The 20,875-nt window shown below is 38.4% G+C and overlaps 1 protein-coding gene and 1 long non-coding RNA gene across 2 annotated transcripts in view; both read right to left on the reverse strand.

The window, feature by feature from the left end:
* The window catches only part of LOC113568983 (B-cell receptor CD22-like), a gene marked incomplete at its 5' end in the record, with an annotated part of 140,556 nt that overhangs the window by 100,171 nt on the left and 19,510 nt on the right, over positions 1-20,875 (reverse strand). Inside the window, one exon of the mRNA XM_035534544.1 lies at positions 19,157-19,171. Within this exon, the coding sequence (XP_035390437.1) occupies positions 19,157-19,171 (15 nt within the window). The remainder of the gene's footprint in view (positions 1-19,156; positions 19,172-20,875) is intronic.
* LOC118242630 lies at positions 14,514-17,497 on the reverse strand. Its single transcript, XR_004776958.1, has 2 exons — positions 17,226-17,497; positions 14,514-15,024 (listed from the first exon to the last, which is right to left on the reverse strand). It is a non-coding gene; the product is annotated as an uncharacterized LOC118242630 (long non-coding RNA).

Raw genomic sequence — 20,875 nt, forward strand, 5'->3', positions numbered from 1 at the left:
CAAAATGAGAGAATGTGAAGAAATGAATATGACGTCTTCTGTCTGAAAGGAGGAGCAAGGAGACTACAGGCATGATCTGCATCAACCAGGCATATATCCAGGTTCATTAATGGACTTGTATCCTCTACTGTTCTAAGAGCTGATTCTGGAGATGTTGTATAGTTGTCCCACCATTACTAATGTCTTCACCTTAAATCAGGCAATAACACCATGTGGAGAATGCATTTTATAGTAATGAAATGTCTCATGTACTCAAAGTAAAGAATATATATATATATATATATATATATATATATATATATATATATATATATAATTCTAATAAGACTTTACTAATTCATTGTATTTTTTGCATTTTAACTGAGAAATGAACTGAACTTGGCAATGAAATGAACTTAGCAATAATCAGATAATCATATAATGAAACCAACATTGTAAACTCACATCTGACAGTGAGAGTTTGAGCAGGAGAGGGGAGATGTTCATATCCTCTTACAGCACACATATAACTGCCTGCATCCTCACTGCTGACTGGCCGCAGGTGGAGTGGGTTTGTATTGGACGATAAAGGACGTCCATTTTTGTACCAGATGAATGTTGGACTGTCAGTCAGACTGCAGGTGGTTGTACACGTCAGAATTGCTGCTTCTCTCTCTATTACTTCAAGAAAAGTGTTCACAAGGAGCTCTAAGACAATGAGAGAATCATCAAACCAAACGAATGGAAATCCATCACAATTAGACTTTAGAATCATCCAGAAAAACTTCAAGCAATTAAGAAAATTATTCTGCTGTCATGAAACTGTCTTGAATTTGTTAAAAAATAAGAGAAACAAATTGTGTAGTACAACTAGTATATCAGAGTAACCCTTAATCAGTTTAACAACTCTCAATAATCAGCTTAATTAAACTCAAACGCCTTTACATTAAGTGAGAATGTGCATCATAGTTAAAAATAGGCATTAATGAACTTCAAGACTCAAATTCCTCTGAGTAAAGGAGACTATGCATCACAATTAGAAAATAGGAAATTAAAGATTTAACCCACCTGTGACACTGATCTTAACAGGATCTCCCAGCCATTTTTGTTCGATTACATTTGTTTTAATTCTGAAGTAATAGTCATCCTCCTTCATTACATTAATCAGTTTGAGGGAGAACTTTTGCTGTTTATCGACATAACACTGGATTGTGCCTGAGTCCTTAGTGGGTTTGCAATATACAGGTGTGTCCTGTTCTCTATCGAATGGCTCTTTAACCCAAAATTCCTCTTTGACTTCCAGCCCTGCTGGGTATGTGTAACTGCCATTGATAAACACTGTGGACCCCTTTAAAACACATATTTTAGTTGGGTTGTACATCACACTCCATTTTGTTCCAAAAACCCCTGAAACATATAATGCATGCAAGAGGTCATTAGAGGAGTCTGGGCCCCATAAGAGAGTGGGAGTTCTCTTACAGCTTCACTTCTCTCCTCTCTAACTCCAGCAGGTACTGCAGAACTCTGAGCTGATTCTGAGCTAAAACACAAAGTGAGAAGAGCTTGTAGCAGGGTGGGGGAGGAGCTTGGGGAGAAGTGGACACTAGTGACTCTGAACAACTTAACGATCAGTCACATAATATATGAGGTTGAGTCAAGAGAAAAACAAACAAAAATATATCTGCACTTTGTAGTTATAGTGGGGTTGTGAATTTTAATCTTACCACAGTGTGCTCTTAATCTAAGACTGCCCTAAACTTGAGAAAAACCACAAAGCACTCAGCAAGCTCTGTAGCAGTGGTGAGGGGGATGTGGGGGCTTTGGTAACCAATGTAAATTAACTTCATTAAATGGGAACAGTGTGTCAGAAAATCTTTATACTAGATATCAGAATTTTCCTAATATTTGTGCAGGTTTCAACAGTTTTGGAAATTTTACAAAGAAAAATACAATTTTGATGAAGACTGCAGTCTTACCCAGAGACATGAACAGAGTGATGAGAGTGAGAGTTAGAAGAGGAGTTCTGAGTGACATCATTAAACAAACCTGCACAGACACACAACAGCACACAACACAGCTGAGTTCATCACATTTCTGCTTCTGTTTACACTGTTTCAAATATCAGTCAGACTGATCTGATGACACAACTGTATTACTGAGGAGGTTTGGCTCTTGTCCTCTCATTTCAGTTCAGTTTTGATTCACAAAAAGGATTTATAGGAATCCTTGTCCAGACTCTAAATGTACAATTTGAAAGCCATTGTGATAAGAATAAAAACACAACCATTCTACCAACTTTAACAAAATAAAAACAACTTCAACTATTTAAACACCTCATCTCAGCATTACATACAAATGTATTTAAACAGTCATAAATCAGATAGATATTGTATTAATAACAATTTTGTTATGTCCTAAGCAGTGTAGAAGACTGAAGTGGCCAATATGTATGTAGTGAGAGCTTGTTGTTCAGGTCTGTTCTAGGAGGTCTATTCTCATCCCACCCAAAAGATGAAGAATGTTGACACCCAGCCAGCCAAACACACACACACACACACACACACACACACACACACACACACACACACACACACACACACACACAATCACCCATTCATAACCACTCTTTGACACCCAGCCAATCAGACACCTCCAATCTGTCAATCACCTGTCCTTCAACCAACTGGACCACCAAATCACTTCCACGTTTCCAATCACTCACTGACTGGTCATCACACATATATGAACCTTGTTACATTCTCTTCATTTAAGGCATCACCAGTCAATGTTTCACACTGACCTCCTCTATTCCAATCCAATCACTCACTGACTGGTCATCACACATATATGAACCTTGTTTCATTCTCTTCATTTAAGGCATCTCCAGTCAATGTTTCACACTGACCTCCTCTATTCCAAATAAAAATCTAGCCAGCCACAACAAATACTTAATCCTTTTGCCCTTTTGAAATATTTTTGATTTTTGTTTCATGTTCCCTTCAGTTAACTCCTGCTTTGTCTATTAGTTACTTCATTAAATGTACATTTTGTTACCTTTCACTCATGCCTCACTACTTTCCTCAGAAGGTCACAAAGGGTTTGAAAAATAATGTTGGAACTTAGAGGCACTATGTGTTGAATTCCAGTAGAACTCTTAATTCATAATATAGATTCTAAATCTCAAAACTTGAAGGTGATCAAACAAATTGATCGTAAATAGCTAAATCACACTCAGTGTAATAGAATTATTGCAAATTTTTTCCCATGAAATGTTGCAGCACTTTAATGGAGGAGTTGACTTGACCCAGGAATCTTAGCACCAGAGGTCATATCACTGCAGGGCAATCTGACTAGACAAGGAACTTGAAAGAATAGGGGGAGTAAACTCTATAGCCTACCAAACCATTCACCAAAATCTTCTTCATTATCACCCAAGATATAACAAACAAAGACTGCACACCAGACAGAAGGCTCAACACCACTGTTCAGGATGTGACATGAGATATCCATGACTACATCCAAACACCGGATCCCAAGGATGGGCTGATGAGGGTATGTCCCAGTCAGAAGGGGGACATAGTTACCGTGAAAACAGTGGAGGTGTCATGGCAGGATTACCTACATGGAATTTAACACTGACAGGTAGCAGAAGTGGCTGACAAGACAATCTTACCAATGTCTGGAAAAGGCATGACTGAAGGACAGTACAGAGTCACTGATCATGGTAGTAAAAATAAAAGAACTAAGCATTATGTTAATTGTAACAGGGGTGCATTACACCACACAAGATGCAGACTATACAAAGGAGCATCTGAAACTAACAGGAACACAAGACACTTGCAGGGAAAGCAAATATTAAGAGACCTGACCAAGTGGCAGAGACCATGTATAGAAACATATGCAAGACAAATAATCTGAACAACTTCAAATCTGTGTGTGTTAACAAAAAGGTTGTCCCAGTGGTGATTGGGGCACTTGTGGCAGAGACACCAATGCTGGGAGTTGTGGCTCCAACAGGAATAAAAGCACCAATCTAATTTCAGAAGACCTCAAGGCTAGAATCAGTAAAAATACTCTGTCACACCCCCAGGCCTCTCTCTCTCTCTCTCTCTCTCTCTCTCTCTCTCTCTCTCTCTCTATATATATATATATATATATATATATATATATATATATATATATATATATATATATATATATATAAATCATCATTGGTTGAGTGTTCTGTACAGAAGGAGCAGTGATGTTCCACACCAATTTCTTATTAGCCCTTTGTAAGTCTTTCTTTGTCATCACATTATTTTCTTGTTCCTGGTTTTTTTTATCTTTGTTCCTAATGTAAATTTTTCATTTCTAATTCACAGATGGGTCTGACTGCTTGTTTCCTGTTAATGGATTATCATAATAACAACTGGACTGTCCTAATTAAGACTCCTCTCTGTCACTCGCTCACACGCACTTCTCACATTCACACTCATTTTTTGCTTGCTTTTTTATTCCTTTGTTTCACACAGTCTCTCCATCAGGAACACAAACACACCACATAAACATAACACCACTGAACTCCAAAACCAACTCCACGTCCTCTACAACTATATGTGGATGAGAGTTCATGAAGAGTGGTAATGTTCTCTTGACCTTTATGCTATTTACTAAAAGCACAGACTACGAGGAAATTTAACAAACAAATGTAAGTTAATAAAGAGTTCTTCTTACCTCACTGTACAAAGTCTCATCAGCAGTGTGGGAACAGAGGAAAATAAATTCAGAAGAAACAGCTTTGAGGTTTTAACCATGTGAACTGTCTGTGGTGTATTTAATGATGTTATTTTTAGTGTATTTAAATTATCTTCCTCTTTTAATGCACTGTTCTCTCCTTTTTCAACAAATGCATGTGCACACACACCCACACACACACACACACACACAACCACACACACACACAAACAAATGTATTTACACCCACACAAACACACACATACCATAGATTGCTCTGTGATTGTTATTTCCTTGGTACAGACTCAGACACACACACGCATGCACAAAGAAACATATATTCTATATATGTACAAAAATATATTAACAATGTATGTACAATATATGTATATTATGATTATATACACAATGTACAATGTATATGGTTGTGTATATATATATGTACACAATGTACAGAATGTACAGATCCATTTTGTAAAATGGCATATTTACAGTTTTTATGTTACATGATGGTAATAGGATATCTATCTATATATATATATATATATATATATATATATATATATATATATATATATATATATATATATATATATATACAGTTATTCTACAAGGTGGTGGGGGTCCCCACAGTTTTTCAGTTTCCCTGATTCAGGGCCCGAATGTCCTGTGGGAAGAAGCTCCTCTTCAGTCTCTCTGTCTTGGTCTTCAGTGAGCGAAAGCGCCTCCATCACCTCAACAGAGAGAAGAGCCTATTATTGGGATGGGTGGGGTCCTTCACAATCCTCCTGGCCTTGGTCTGGCACCGCTTGTAGTAGATGGTCTGCAGGCCAGGAAGTTCCGTGTGAGTGATGCGTTCTGCGGAATGCACTACCCTTTGGAGTGCTTGTCTGTCCTGCTTGGTGCTATTCTCAAACCAGACTGTGATGTTCCCCGTGAGGATGCTCTCGATAGTGCAGGTGTAGAAGTTCGCAGTACCTTGGAGGGCAGTCTGAAGTCTCTTAGGCGTCTGAGGTGGTAAAGACGCTGACGAGCCTTCTTTGCCAGGGAGTTGGTATGGCAGGACCAGGACAGGTCCTGTGAGATGTGAACACCAAGGTTCCTGAAACTATCTACTCTCTCCACCGTGGTTCCACTGATCCTCACAGGTTGGTAGTGCCGCTCCTGCTTCTTGCTGCAATCCACGATCAGCTCCTTTGTCTTACTGACGTTTAGGAGGAGATTATTTTCCTGGCACCAATTTTCCAGGTGTTTAATCTCCTCCAGGTAGCCCTCTCATCGTTGTCTGAGATCAGGCCCATGACAAAGGTGTCATCAGCAAACTTGACAATGATGGTGGAGCTGGAAGTGGCTGTGCAGTCGTAAGTGTACAGTGAGTAGAGCAGGGGGCTTAGGACACAACCCTGAGGAGCTCCAGTGCTGAGTGTGAGGGTGGATGAGGCACAGTTGCCCACCCGTACCGATTGTGGTCTGTCTGTTAGGAAGTTGGAGATCTAGTCGCACAGGGATGTATGCAGTCCTAGATCCTCCAACTTAGTAGTGAGTAGGAAGGGGATGATAGTGTTAAATGCTGAACTGTAGTCGACAAACAGCATTTTAACATAATTTCCTCTCCCTTCGTCCAGGTGGGTCAGTGTGGTGTGGAACAGATGTGCAATTGCATCATCAGTGGAGCGGTTGTGGCGGTATGCAAACTGCAGTGGGTCCATGGAGGCTGGCAGTGAAGATGTCATGAAGTTTCTGACTAGCTTTTCAAAGCACTTCATCACGACTGATGTGAGTGCAACAGGGCAGTAGTCATTGAGGTCGGAGGGTCGAGGTTTCTTCCGGACAGGGATGATGGTGGATCGTCAGAGTATATTTGTCACATACACAGTCATACACATTATAACTCACAGTGAAATGGTATGAGAGTGCTCTGTCCAAACTGAGGTGAAAAAAAAAACACACACACAGTACTCTGTGGGTGTTATTCCTGTGATTCAGGGCCTCAATCTTCACATGCAGCAACTGCCATGGCTGCACATTCATGGAGAAAACATTTCTGTTTATTGATTACTATCACTGCACTGTGTGTGTGTCTGCGTGTGTGTGTCTGCGTGTGTGTGTGTGTGTGTGTGTGTGTGTGTGTGTGTGTGTGTGTGTGTGTGTGTGTGTGTGTGTGTGTGTGTGTGTGTGTGTGTGTGCATGTATGTATGTGATCAAATCAAACCAATAAACCGAGGATGAAAATAACAGTATGGCAAGAATTACAAACCTTTCTTTGCTCTTTTAGTTTTAAACTGTTTATCTACATAACACTGGTCCCTGTCTCACTCATTAGTGCCTTTACATAGTTCAGGCTTTTCCACAATCTTAACTGTGTGATGTAGAATTCCTCTTTCAGTCAAAGACATGTTGGCTATGTGTACGTGCCGCTCATAAATTCCATGGATTCCTTTAAGGAACATGTTGTCTGCTGGTTATAATTCACATTTAAATCACTCACAAAAGATTCTGAAACATGATGCATGAAAGAGGTCATTAGAGGAGTCTGGGCCCCATAAGAGAGTGGGAGTTCTCTTACAGCTTCACTTCTCTCCTCTCTAACTCCAGCAGCTACTGCAGAACACTGAGCTGATTCTGCGCTAAACCACAAAGTGAGAAGAGCTCTGTTAGACTTGTAGCAGTGTGGGGGAGGGGTTAGCAGAAATGAGTGACTTTGCACAGGAAACATGGGGCCTTTTCGTCAGAACGAAGTTCACATTTGTGCTAAAGTATATTACACCACCACTGATTAAATGAGTTTGTTCAAGAATACATATGAAGTTGTGTAGTTGCAGTGATGTAACTGTATGTGCTGGAATCATGTGCAGAAAGATCAGAGACAGAAAATTAATTATTAGTGACATCATTAGAGGAGCCTGTGTTTTTACAGAAGAACATAATAGTCATATTTGCCTTTAGTTGGCAATATTTTTTGCAGTTCATATTATTTCAATGCAAATAAAGATATTTATACTTGCTTTTCAATAAGGTGATGTCCACAACCATAAAATGAAGACTTTCATTGTGAGAACAGTGTGGCAGACAACTGAATAGTGGAATAAAAGTAGATTTAGAGCTGTTTCTCTATACATCTTGTGTACATGTATCAGGTAACAGCAGTTGTAGACCAGTAGGTTGATCATTTGTCTTACTTTAAAAGAATGCACTCAACAGCCAAGATATAAAGCACCGTGGTTTAAAATCACATTGTAGAAACCATTGCTAGGATAAAGATCAATGTAAGGCAACATGACTAATCAGATGTGTGCAGATGAGTTGAACAAAAATAGGTTTACTGACAATATGGGAAATCCACTGCATAAATGAAAAAACAGACAAAAATTAAAAACTAGTACAGAGCAAAAATTACTATACAGATGATTTCATAGAGAAAGCAGTTCAGGCAATGGTCAACACTGGAGAAGCAGACCAAAAGCAAATATACATCCAAGAGACAATATCCAAAATACATACAGGGACGGTTACTCTAGAAAAAACTATCCAGATAGTTAATTTCATTTTTTCTTGCACCGGAAAGTGACATTTTCACATTAACTAACCTCACACTGGACATGGACATGTATATATGATATATACATGAATTAAGGATTCCCTGAACTGCATTGCTGGGTTGAACACATATGTCTGTTTTTAACTGCCTGATGTGGATTGTTAAAGTACAGAGGTGGTAGGTAATGATAGTTTGAGTGAGGATTATCAGGGCTCTCTTGAAATGTAGTACACTTTGTTTAAGGAACAGTAAAGGTCAAATGAAGTACATGTTGATTAAGGAACAGTAAAGGTTCAGCCCCAGGGTCACTGAGCTCTCACTAAATGTTTACTGCTCCTTCTGTAAAGTGTATTTGACTCTTCTGTGGCTTTTAGCGTCCACTTAGGAGACACAGAAGCAGCAGAACATCTGCTGCCTCAGTTCATTTAACCCTCGTGTTGTCTTAATATTATGTATACACCCCGTGTCCTAAGGGTCAAAAATGACCCGCCTTTAAAATAGCTGAATTGAGTTTTAAACCCCCAATCTACTTTGCTTGAAGAAACAACCTTCATGCAAGTCTGTCTATGAATATTTGAGTTTTCTCTTTTCATATTGCAGAAAGACTGCATTTAATCAGTGGCCACCACTCGTTTTTATTACAGCACACCTGTTATATTATTTTTCGTACACTAAAGTACAGATGTATTATCATCATTTTTGCTTAAGGTTCTGCATAGGTGTTAACATTAACATTTTATTAAGAGATGGCAATTCTATAGCTTCAGAAAGTAGCGGAAATGTGCAGAAAGTAGTTTTTAATGTCTTGTATTGAAAGGAAACAATTACAGTCATCAGCATTTTTTGGCAACATAGTGATATTTTCTTATGCACCCTACAGTGAGAAATTCAACTACAACATATCAATCTCCCATTTTTCTCCTAGCATTCGTGAAAAAGTGTGAAACACTTTCAGTGGCATTGTGGCACTGAAAATCACCCTTCTACTCTCTGCATCCCAGAGACTAGATGTAGCCTCACCTCGTGAGCTAAAAACCACCTGCTAAAATTAGCAGCCCTATGTAAGCTCGCAGGTCAATAACATACATTATTTTCCAGATGTCCCCATATATAGAGAAACCTTCCAAATTTGTCATTTCCAGGTGGATTTTTTTCGATGACTGGTGTGATATACATGCAGAGAATGCTGAAGTGATGTCATGGCCAACTGCCTATCTTGTGGGCCCTGGGGTCATCCTTATGACATTTTGAGTTGCCTCCCTGCCATGTATGTCATATGGTAACAGGGACCATGTTATTTTGCCATTTTTTAACAAAAATGTCTCTCTGTTAGCTTGGGGGATTTCTTCTTCATCTGAAGATGATTCATCGTGCTCCGGGTTGTATTCCTCCCCATCCATCTTCTTCTTCAGATACCTCTTCTAAATCATTGATCTCTTGTTATTCCTGGACGTCTGAAAAAATCAGATCTATGACCTGTTGGGCACTGAAGCGTGCACTCATGTCTTCAGCAAAGAGAGAACTGGGAGTACTGTTACCTGCCGCACCTTTTACAGCCTTTCACTACTGCATTCCCCTTTAGTAAACAATGCTTTCAAGAAATGTTTATTTGGTCTGAAATTCAATTTATTTAATCTGAATTTGATTTTATTTAGTCTTTGAACTTGAGAGATTTGTGGGGTCATAGAGGGGACATGCACATGCACAAGAAAGTTGTAGTTTTTAGAGTTCTATCAGTAGCAGATAATTTCAATTTCTCATTGTGTGTGTGTGTGTGTGTGTGTGTGTGTGTGTGTGTGATTTTGTTGTTTTTGTGGAATGTAAATGATTTTATAACTGATGGGTCAAAAATGACCCTAAGACAATCTTTGTACCCTGGAGGTGTACAGCTTTCATGGAAATTTAAATTTCATGTTGAAAAAAGATCATTAAGGGGGTTTTCTCTACAGTTAAATGTTGTGGTGGGTCATTTTTGACCCTTAAGACAACACAAGGGTTAAAGCACAAACCACCTCTTTAAAGATTTTTACTGCTCAGCCACACAAGAGTAAAATATGAATGTAATAACATTTAAGAAAACATCCTTAAATATGTTTGTGTCTAATTAAATCTATCTTGTAACTCTGATTATGTTGCACAGTGACACGCAGACTTTGCAAAGTGTTTGGCAGCTGCTGACATGTGTGACATGAGCTGGTCTAATTTTAAAGTCATCATACTTATGTGTGAACAGAGGAAGTCATGTGATCAGTAATTAACCAGTGGTTTGGAAGCCTTTGCTTTGTAGTAGAATAAAGGTAGACAATGCATAGTAGACTGTGAATGATATTATTTGTAATTCTGTTGTAACATTCACAAATTATTTGTCCTTTATTATTTTCTGATCACACCAAATCCAGCTATAAAGGTTTAACAGATTCATTTATTTGCTTTTACTCGTCCAGTGTCACTCATTCTGAGAAACATGCCCCAGGGCCATGAGGAAGGACAACCAGACCAGGCGAGGCAGACGGTGAGATCAGCAGGACAAGTTAAGGAAAATATGGAATTTTTCCTTACAATAGCACTGGAATACTGGAATTGACCTTGGTCTACGTGCACTTTTACATAAAACAAGGATGAAGTAACAAGGTACAGCCATGTATTTTAACAAAAAAAAACAAAAAACACTTTCACCATCCCATTTTAAAGATGAAAATGTTTAAATAAACAGCAGTTCACCATTGAGAAGTAAAGAACACCACTGTATGGGCCTAGATGAAGTTTATGCCTGAGACTAGAATACATAAAATTGTCAATGGTAATTTTATACTCCAAATTAGTTCATGATTAGGCATAATCAAATTCTAAGAAATCACCTGTAAATCTCTATTCTTTTAATCTCTCTTCTGTTAATCTCTGTTCTATTCATTTCTATTCTGTTAATCTCTAATCATGCTGCATTAAAACGTATCTGAACTAAAGAAAGAGTCTTACTGTTCTATAATGAGACTGATCACCATGTTCAAATATCAAATGATGAGAACAGACGCAGCACAGAAGTGAAAAGCTAGATGTGGTTAACACATTTATCTGCAAGATCCCGCCGTTGAGAGGGTATGCATGCCCTTTCTGGCTAAAACTTACTTTAAACTAAAGACAAATATCTTTAGAAATATGTATTTACCACATCAGCAAGAAGGCGATGAAAGAGAATTAACCTCTACAGACATAACTGTACACATAACTTAGCTCTGACCACTACAACATTTTTTTTTTATATTCGATTTTATTTCAACATTTTACACTGTGAAGACTGAACTTAGTTTTCAAGATTTAATGCATGATTTTAGGTTTTTGGAATCAGCGCCCCCTTCTGTTCGTCTAGTTACACTGAGCATTGAGCCATACTGGTAGATAAGCAGTATAACACACTTGACAATCGCAAATAAATACAAATTATTTTTCACTTAAAAAATTAAAATAAATCTACCGTTATCCCTACTCTTCATCTGACTGGTCCGGTTTTAAGACTTAATATGAGCAGGATGCAGTTGGGCAGCATGCGTAGTCAGGGCCATGGCAATGAAATATTCCCGTTCAAGAAAACACTCTATCACCCTCTAGCGGGATAATTAATGAATTGCTTAAGAAGAGATTCATTGCTGTTTAGACATGTCATGCGGATGCTAATTGTATTTTCTAAGACACAATTTGAAATGATCTTATACCAGAAGCATGTTTTAAAAGGCCATTTAAAAAAGGACAAATGCTGTTGTGGAAATTTACCAAACCCCCCACAACACCGCGTACTCAGCGTGGGATTTCTGTTGAACGGTTGCACGTAGATGACTGAAAATCGGTAAGCATTTAGCTGATGCTTTTATCCAAAACAACATACAATTATGACAATACAACTGAGGGTCTTGCTCAGGGGCCTAACAGTACAAGATTGAACTGGCAAACGTCTGATTATTAGTCAAGTACATTAACCATTGAGCTACCACCATCCAGGCACTCACACTCAGTATCATACTGGTTATCATTTCTTTCCTTTCTTGTCTCCTGTCCTTCCAGACACTGATGAGTGCAGTGTGAGGTTTACATTCCCCTCTCATTATCCCAGATACCCCTGTTTCTCTGGGGGTCAAAGATCAAACCAGACAAACACTTCCATCCGGTCTGAAGATTCAGAAGACCAGTATTCCTGATGCTGGCTTGGGAGAGTTTAAAAAATGTCAAACTGTTCCAGTTGGAACATTCAAGTCATTCAGAAGCTCATTTGAAAAATATCATACATCAAAATCAATATATTTTACAGAAACAAAAATGAGCATTTTTATTGTTTATTTTCAGTTCTTTGGTCCCATGCAATACATATCATTTGTCAACAAAGCTCCTGTTTCTCAGCTTCCTTCAAGTGCCACAAGTGCTCTATTATATTTTTACAAACACATTTTATTAACTGTATTTCAGTACTGTTCTCTGGGGCAACAGACCTAGTTTGCTTTAAATGTTGAGTCCTACTGTAGAACAGTATTCACACTGAACACAGTATGATTTCATATATAGCCCCTTTAAATGTAATTTTGTTTTTGCAATCAGTGTATTAAGTACATAGATGCTAAGAGAGCGACTCACTCTAATTGGATGAGGTGGAGAATGCAGCACTGAATCTGCAGCTCGTGGGTTGTTGGCCATATGTGATGAATAATGAATTTTATAGTCTATTATTTGATTAAAAAACTGCCAGTTATTCATCCTCTCTCTCTCTCCCTCTGTGTGTGTGTGTGTGTGTGTGTGTGTGTGTGTGTGTGCCTGTCTGTCTCTGTTTTTAGGTATATAAACTGTGCTCGTAATGATGAAGAGCAGAATTTGTTGACCTTCTAGTATCATGGGGGGTTCTCTACCATGGCTGTCTACCCATCAAAGCAGGACAGGAGCTCCTGATGTGGTACGGAGATGAGTACGCCAAAGATGTCGGCGTCATGTTTGGCTACATAAGGCTCAAAAAGTGCTCTGCACAAGGTTAAGTCCAAACACCTTTTTTAATTTCACTGAGTTAATCTTGAATCTTACTTGAGTTTTTAAACTAAAACGTACCAGGTCAGTGTTTGCCCTACAATGACACACCTGATTTAGCTCAACATTCCTCCTTGTTAAAATAACAAACGCTCGATGAAAGTTTGCGGTTTTTGATCCAGAAAAGCTGTGTAGTTCATGGGTCTCCCAGATTAGGTGCATTGAAAATATACTGAATTACAATATAAGTCAAATTTTGTTTAAGTATTTATTTTGTGATGATATTTTGCTTTAAGTATTAATATTGTTTACATGATGTACAGTGTGATGGAAATTATTATTCGATCATGTATTATCATGTGAATCATATATAATCATGTTAATCCTTTCTCTATGTAATCCTATATGAATTGTTTAGTCTGCACATTCTGTCTTTGTATATTGTGTAAACAAAATGACTGCTGAATCAGTTGCTTCGTGATCTTGCATGTGTCGTGCGACTAATGCTGATAAAGAGGAACTAGCAAACTGTGTCTGTCCTGGTGGAACAGAGCATCCTGGTATGTGCAAAAGTGTTTAGCGCGATAAGGAGCAGGAAACGGGTAAACAGGATGACAGGACATCCCTTCCGGGAATTGAAGTTTAGATTTAAGGAACAGAATCAGTCTACCCCTTTAGAGCTTTCGCTTTAGAGCATTTGCTCTCACACAGCTGTGTTTTTGTATGTCTTATTTTCTTTATTAAATTACTCTTTTAATCACGTCTGACTTGCTCTTTATTCAAAGTTCCACCACAACAGCCACCCGACAGTTGTTTACCATAATTATGTTGCATCTCACACCGAAATTATAATGCCTTTTTTCTCTCTAGGAATGAATGATATCCATTTGCAAGTCTTCTGCTGTGTGTGTCCACTTTCCCATACAGTTCAAATTTAACTCCACAAACACATCAGGAGATGCCATCATGAGGACTATGTCAGATTGCTGAAATCAGGAGAAATTAAATAGGAGAATCTGGCACCTAAAAAAGCTTCAATACTCCACAAACGTCCGCTGTTACTGTCCACACCAACACACCTCACAGACAATCGCAGAAAGTCTCGGAAAAGAAGAGTGTGGAAAGAGTTTTAGTAGATGGGATGATCTCCAGATCTCCACTTGCTGCATGTGAAGATTGAGGGTCTCAGTGGCCTGAACTACAGCAATAACACTGTACTGTTTCATGACATGTCGTGTGTGTGTGCGCGCATTTGTTGAAAAAGGAGAGAACAGTGCAGTAAAACAGGAAGAGAATTTTAATACACTAAAATTAACATCATTAAATACACCACAGACAGTTCACAAGTTTAAAACCTCAAAGCTGTTTCTTCTAAGTTTATTTTCCTCTGTTCCCACAGTGCTGATGAGACTTGGTACAGTGAGGTAAGAAGAGCTCTTTATTAACTGACATTTGTTTGTTAAATTTTCCTGTAGTCTTTTAGTACATAGTGAAAAGTCAAGAAAACATTACCACTCTTCATGAACTCTCATCCACATATAGTTGTAAAGGACTTAGAGTTGGTTTTGGATTTCACTGGTGTTATGTTTGTGTGGTGTGTTTGTGTTCCTGATGGAGAGAGTGTGTGAGTGAAAGGAATGAAAACACAAGCAAAAAATGTGTCAAGACTGTGTGAGGGAAAAATGAATGTGAGAAGAGTGTGTGAGTGAGTGACAGAGAGGAGTCTTAATTAGGACAGTCCAGGAGTTATTATGATAATCCAATTTCAGGGAACCAGCAGTCAGACCCATCTGTGAATTAGTAATGAAAAATTTACATTAGGAACAAAGAAAAAGAAACCAGGAACAAGAAAATAATGTGATGACAAAGAAAGACTTACAAAGGGCTAACAAGAAATTGGTGTGGAAAATCACTGCTCCCTCTGTACAGAACACTCAACCAATGATGAACACCCTGTGTTAGCCAGACTATGCTTTGAAACACCAGCCACTCTTACTCCAGCTACTATATATTTACACACACACACACACACACACACACACACACACACACACACACACACACACATTATATATTATATAGATAGATAGATAGATAGATAGATAGATAGATAGATAGATAGATAGATAGATAGATAGATAGATAGATAGATAGATAGATAGATAGATAGATAGATAGATAGATAGAGAAAGCGAGAGAGAGAGGCCTCTGACAGAGTATTTTCACTGATTCTAGCCTTGAACGCTTCTGAAATGAGATTGATGGTTTTATTCCTGTTGGTGCCACACCCCCCAGCATTGGTGTCTCTTCCACAAGAGCCCCAATCACCACTGGGACAACCTTTTTGTTAACACACACAGATTTGAAGTTGTTCAGATTATATGTCTTGCATATGTTTCTATACATGGTCTCTGCCACTTGGTCAGGTCTCTTAATATTTGCTTTCCCTGCAGGAATCTTGTATTAGTGTTACTTTCAGTGGCTCCTTTGTACAGTCTGCATCTTGTGTGGTGTAATGCCACCTGTTACAATTAACCTAGTGCTTAGTTCTTGTATTTTTACTACCATGATCAGTGACACAGTACTGTCCTTCAGTCCTACCTTTTCCAGACATTGGTCAGATTGTCTTGTCAGCCACTTCTGCTACCTGTCAGTGTTGAATTCCATGTAGGTAATCCTGCCATGACAGCGCCACTGTTTTCACGGTAACTATGTCCCCCTTCTGACTGGGACATGCCCTCATCAGCCCATCAATCGGGGCCAGTGTTAGGATGTAATCATGGATATTTCGTGTCACATCCTGAACAGTGGTGTTGAGCCTTCTGTCTGGTGTACAGTCTTTGTTTGTTAGCTCTTGGGTGATAATGAAGAAGATTTTGGTGAGTGGTTTGGTAGACTATAGAGTTTTCTCTTCCTTCTCTTTCAAGTTCCTTGTCTAGTCAGATTGTCCTACAGTGATATGACCTCTGGTGCTTAGAGTCCTGGGTCAAGCCAACTCCTCCATTATAGTGCTGCAACACTTCATGGAAAATAATCTGTAATAATTCTATTACACTGAGTGTGGTTTAGCTATTTACTATCAAGGTGTTTCATCACCTTTAGGTTTTGAGATTTAGAATTTATATTAGGAATGAAGAGTTCTACTGGAATTCAACACATAGTGCTTGTATGATCCAACATTATTTTCCAAACCCTTTGTGAACTTTTGAGCAAAATAGTGAGGCATGAGTGAAAGGTAACTAATAGACAAAACAGGAGTTAACTGAGGGGAACATGTTACATAAAGCAAAAAGATTTCAAAAGGGAAAAAGGATTAAGTAGTCCTTGTGACTTGCTAGATTTTTAATTAGAATAGAGAATAGTCAGTGTGAAACATTGGAGATGCCTGTGGGCACACGCATTTTAAAGCTCATTTTTGAACGATTTGTACTTGTTAATTTTAACACTATGCATCTGAAATTGTACACATAGCACAATGATCATTCAGAATTCAAATTGAAGTAGACAATTGGGAGAAGACATCCATTCACATCTAAGCTTATTTGTCCATCATTTAGTTACATTTGAGCTCATCTAATACAGAAGAACATGTTAAAAAAACATAAAACGCCATTGATTTTTTTGGTGTATAATGTGTCTATTGATGCTGGAGATTCAGTTTCACTCACTCTACATTTCCTGATTCACCAGGGTCTTGCGTAATAAACTGAAGTTGAGCACATACATGAAATGACTAAATAGCTACATAATGTTTTACAGTAAGTGTCCTAGACTTCTCCTTAGTGTCCCAAAACCTCTCTAAATGCACACAAAGTCATCAATCACTATACATCAAGTCTGCATGTTTCTTTTTTGCTAAAACATCACAGTAAGTTACTTTAGTAAGTTCCACAGCAATATGAGCTACATAGCATCATTGTTGGCATCATTGCTAATACTGTAAATGCTGTAATACTGTAAAGCAATGGTATACTTTCTCATTTATACTTACAATTTGTAGCAGGATTACGATTTTTTCAAGCAGTGAATGGTAACATCCAGTGATTTGCTATGAAAACATCGAAGCTAGTTCATGCTAGCAGCACGCAAACAACTCCACATAAACTTCAGCTAAAATAAGCATCTTCGTTTCCATGATGTCCAAAACTATTGGCGATCAAATCATTCTTATGGTTGTACGAGTTTCGCCAAACAGCTTCAAACCCATGCGCTATGCTATCTGCTAACAACACTGAAGCACTGACAGTACACAGTGCGCAGACCTTTAAACATTAAACGGATGACTAAATAAGGCAAGCGAGGGGTCTACGTTTTCGTCTAAGCGTCCTCTATTTGATAAAACAACTGCCAATCACACCGCTTGCCCTGGAAACATTTGGTGAGAATTGCTGTCACTCCAAAACAATGGCGCTGCAATGGCCAATAGAAATCAATATAAAATGGAAAGGGGGGCGGGGGGTCTAATGCTCTATTCATTAATACTTTTACGTCAGTAACGTGCAGTTAGAGTTAAACAAAGGCTGCGTAGTTTGGGGTTGCTTACGAAGGAACTGAACGCGTGTTTTTACGCAAAGAAGTGAGCACGGAATTAAAGAACTTTACTAACACTCTGTATACCATTTAACCATCTAAACATCTCACACAGTTGTTTTGATGGTAATTTAACTTTCTATGACAAAAGAACTTATCTTAAAGCGGAAGAATGTTTTAAAAGGCCACATTGTGGAAATTTACCCGAGCGTGGGATTTGTGGCGATCTGATGCATGTAGACGGCTGCAAATCGGTAAGCAGGTACTTGTATTAGTCCTAAGAAATGTTATGTTGATCAATGTACTGTACTTTAAGAATATTCGATGTTATCAATCATTTATTTGAGTATGCCAGTTTGGGCTTGCTAGGGAGCGTTAGCGCATAAGGGGCTTAAATAAAGAGAGTGAAACAATATATGTAATATGTGTGATGATCAGTAAGTGGGTGATTGGAAACGTGATTGGGTGCTACGATTGGTTGAAGAACAGGTGAGTGACGGACTGGAGGTGTCTGATTGGCTGGGTGACAAAGAGTGTGTGTGTGTGTGTGTGTGTGTGTGTGTGCGTGTGTGTGTGCGTGTGCGTGTGTGTGTGTGTGTGTGTGCGTTTGTGTGTTTGGCTGGCTGGGTGTCAACATTCTTCATCTTTTAGGTGGGATCAGAATAGACCTCCTAGAACAGACAACAAGCTCTCACTACATACATATTAGCCACTTCAGTCTTCTACACTGCTTAGGACATAACAAAACTGTTATTAATACAATGTGTACTTGATTTATAACTGTGTAAATACATTTGTATGTAATACTGAGATGAGGTGTTAAAATAGTTGAAGTTGTTTTTATTTTGTTAAACTTGGTAGAATTATTTTGTGTTTTTATTCTTATCTCATCTGCTTTCACCTTTTTCATTTACAGTCTGGACAAGGATTCCTCTAAATCCTTTTGTGATTCGATCCAGAATAAATAGCCCTCAAGGAATAAAACTGAATTGAAATGAGATGACAAGAGCCAAACCTCCTCAGTAATACAGATGTGTCATCAGATCAGTCTGACTGATATTTGAAACAGTGTAAACAGAAGCAGAAATGTGATGAACTCAGCTGTGTTGTGTGCTGTTGTGTGTCTGTGCAGGTTTGTTTAATGATGTCACTCAGAACTCCTCTTCTAACTCTCACTCTCATCACTCTGTTCATGTCTCTGGGTAAGACTGCAGTCTTCATCAAAATGTTATTTTTCTTTGTAAAATTTCCAAAACTGTTGAAACTTGCACAAATTCTGATATCAGAAAATTCTGATATCTAGTATAAAGATTTTCTGACACCGTGTTCCCATTTAATGAAGTTAATTTACATTGGTTACCAAAGCCCCCACATCCCCCTCACCACTGCTACAGAGCTTGCTGAGTGCTTTGTGGTTTTTGTCAAGTTTAGGGCAGCCTTAGATTAAGAGCACACTGTGGTAAGATTAAAATTCACAACCCCACTATAACTACAATGTGCAGATATATTTTTGTTTGTTTTTCTCTTTATTCAACCTCATATATTATGTGACTGAGCGTTAAATTGTTCAGAGTCACTAGTGTCCACTTCTCCCCAAGCTCCTCCCCCACCCTGCTACAAGCTTTTCTCACTTTGTGGTTTAACTCAGAATCAGCTCAGAGTTCTGCAGAAGCTGCTGGAGTTAGAGAGGAGAGAAGTGAAGCTGTAAGAGAACTCCCACTCTCTTATGGTTGCCCAGACTCTTCTAATGACCTCTTGCATGCATTATATGTTTTAGGGGTTTTTGGAACAAAATGGAGTGTGAAGTACAACCCAACTAAAATATGTGTTTTAAAGGGGTCCACAGTGTTTATCAATGGCAGTTACGCATACCCAGCAGGGCTGGAAGTCAAAGAGGAATTTTGGGTTAAAGAGCCTTTCGATAGAGAACAGGACACACCTGTATATTGCAAACCCACTAAGGACTCAGGCACAGTCCAGTGTTATGTCGATAAACAGCAAAAGTTCTCCCTCAAACTGATTAATGTAACGAAGGAGGATGACTATTACTTCAGAATTAAAACAAATGTAATCGAACAAAAATGGCTGGGAGATCCTGTTAAGATCAGTGTCACAGGTGGGTTAAATCTTTAATTTCCTATTTTCTAACTGTGATGCATAGTGTCCTTTACTCAGAGGAATTTGAGTCTTGAAGTTCATTAATGCCTATTTTTAACTATGATGCACATTCTCACTTCATGTAAAGGCGTTTGAGTTTAATTAAGCTGATTATTGACACTTGTTAAACTGATTAAGGGTTACTCTGATATATTAGTTGTACTATGCAATTTGTTTCTCTCTTATTTTTTAACAAATTCAAGACAGTTTCATGACAGCAGAATTATTTTCTTAATTGCTTGAAGTTTTCTGGATGATTTAAAGGCTGTCTAATTGTGATGGACTTCCATTTGTTTGGTTTGAGGATTATCTAATTGTCTTAGAGCTCCTTGTGAACACTTTTCTTGAAGTAATAGAGAGAGAAGCAGCAATTCTGACGTGTACAACCACCTGCAGTCTGACTGACAGTCCAACATTCATCTGGTACAAAAATGGACGTCCTTTATCGTCCAATACAAACCCACTCCACCTGCGGCCAGTCAGCAGTGAGGATGCAGGCAGTTATATGTGTGCTGTAAGAGGATATGAACATCTCCCCTCTCCTGCTCAAACTCTCACTGTCAGATGTGAGTTTACAATGTTGGTTTCATTATATGATTATCTGATTATTGCTAAGTTCATTTCATTGCCAATTTCAGTTCATTTCTCAGTTAAAATGCAAAAAATACAATGAATTAGTAAAGTCTTATTAGAATTATATATATATATATTCTTTACTTTGAGTACATGAGACATTTCATTACTATAAAATGCATTCTCCACATGGTGTTATTGCCTGATTTAAGGTGAAGACATTAGTAATGGTGGGACAACTATACAACATCTCCAGAATCAGCTCTTAGAACAGTAGAGGATACAAGTCCATTAATGAACCTGGATATATGCCTGGTTGATGCAGATCATGCCTGTAGTCTCCTTGCTCCTCCTTTCAGACAGAAGACGTCATATTCATTT

Source organism: Electrophorus electricus, chromosome 16, assembly GCF_013358815.1.
Source record: "Electrophorus electricus isolate fEleEle1 chromosome 16, fEleEle1.pri, whole genome shotgun sequence".
Taxonomy (NCBI): Eukaryota; Metazoa; Chordata; class Actinopteri; order Gymnotiformes; family Gymnotidae; genus Electrophorus; species Electrophorus electricus.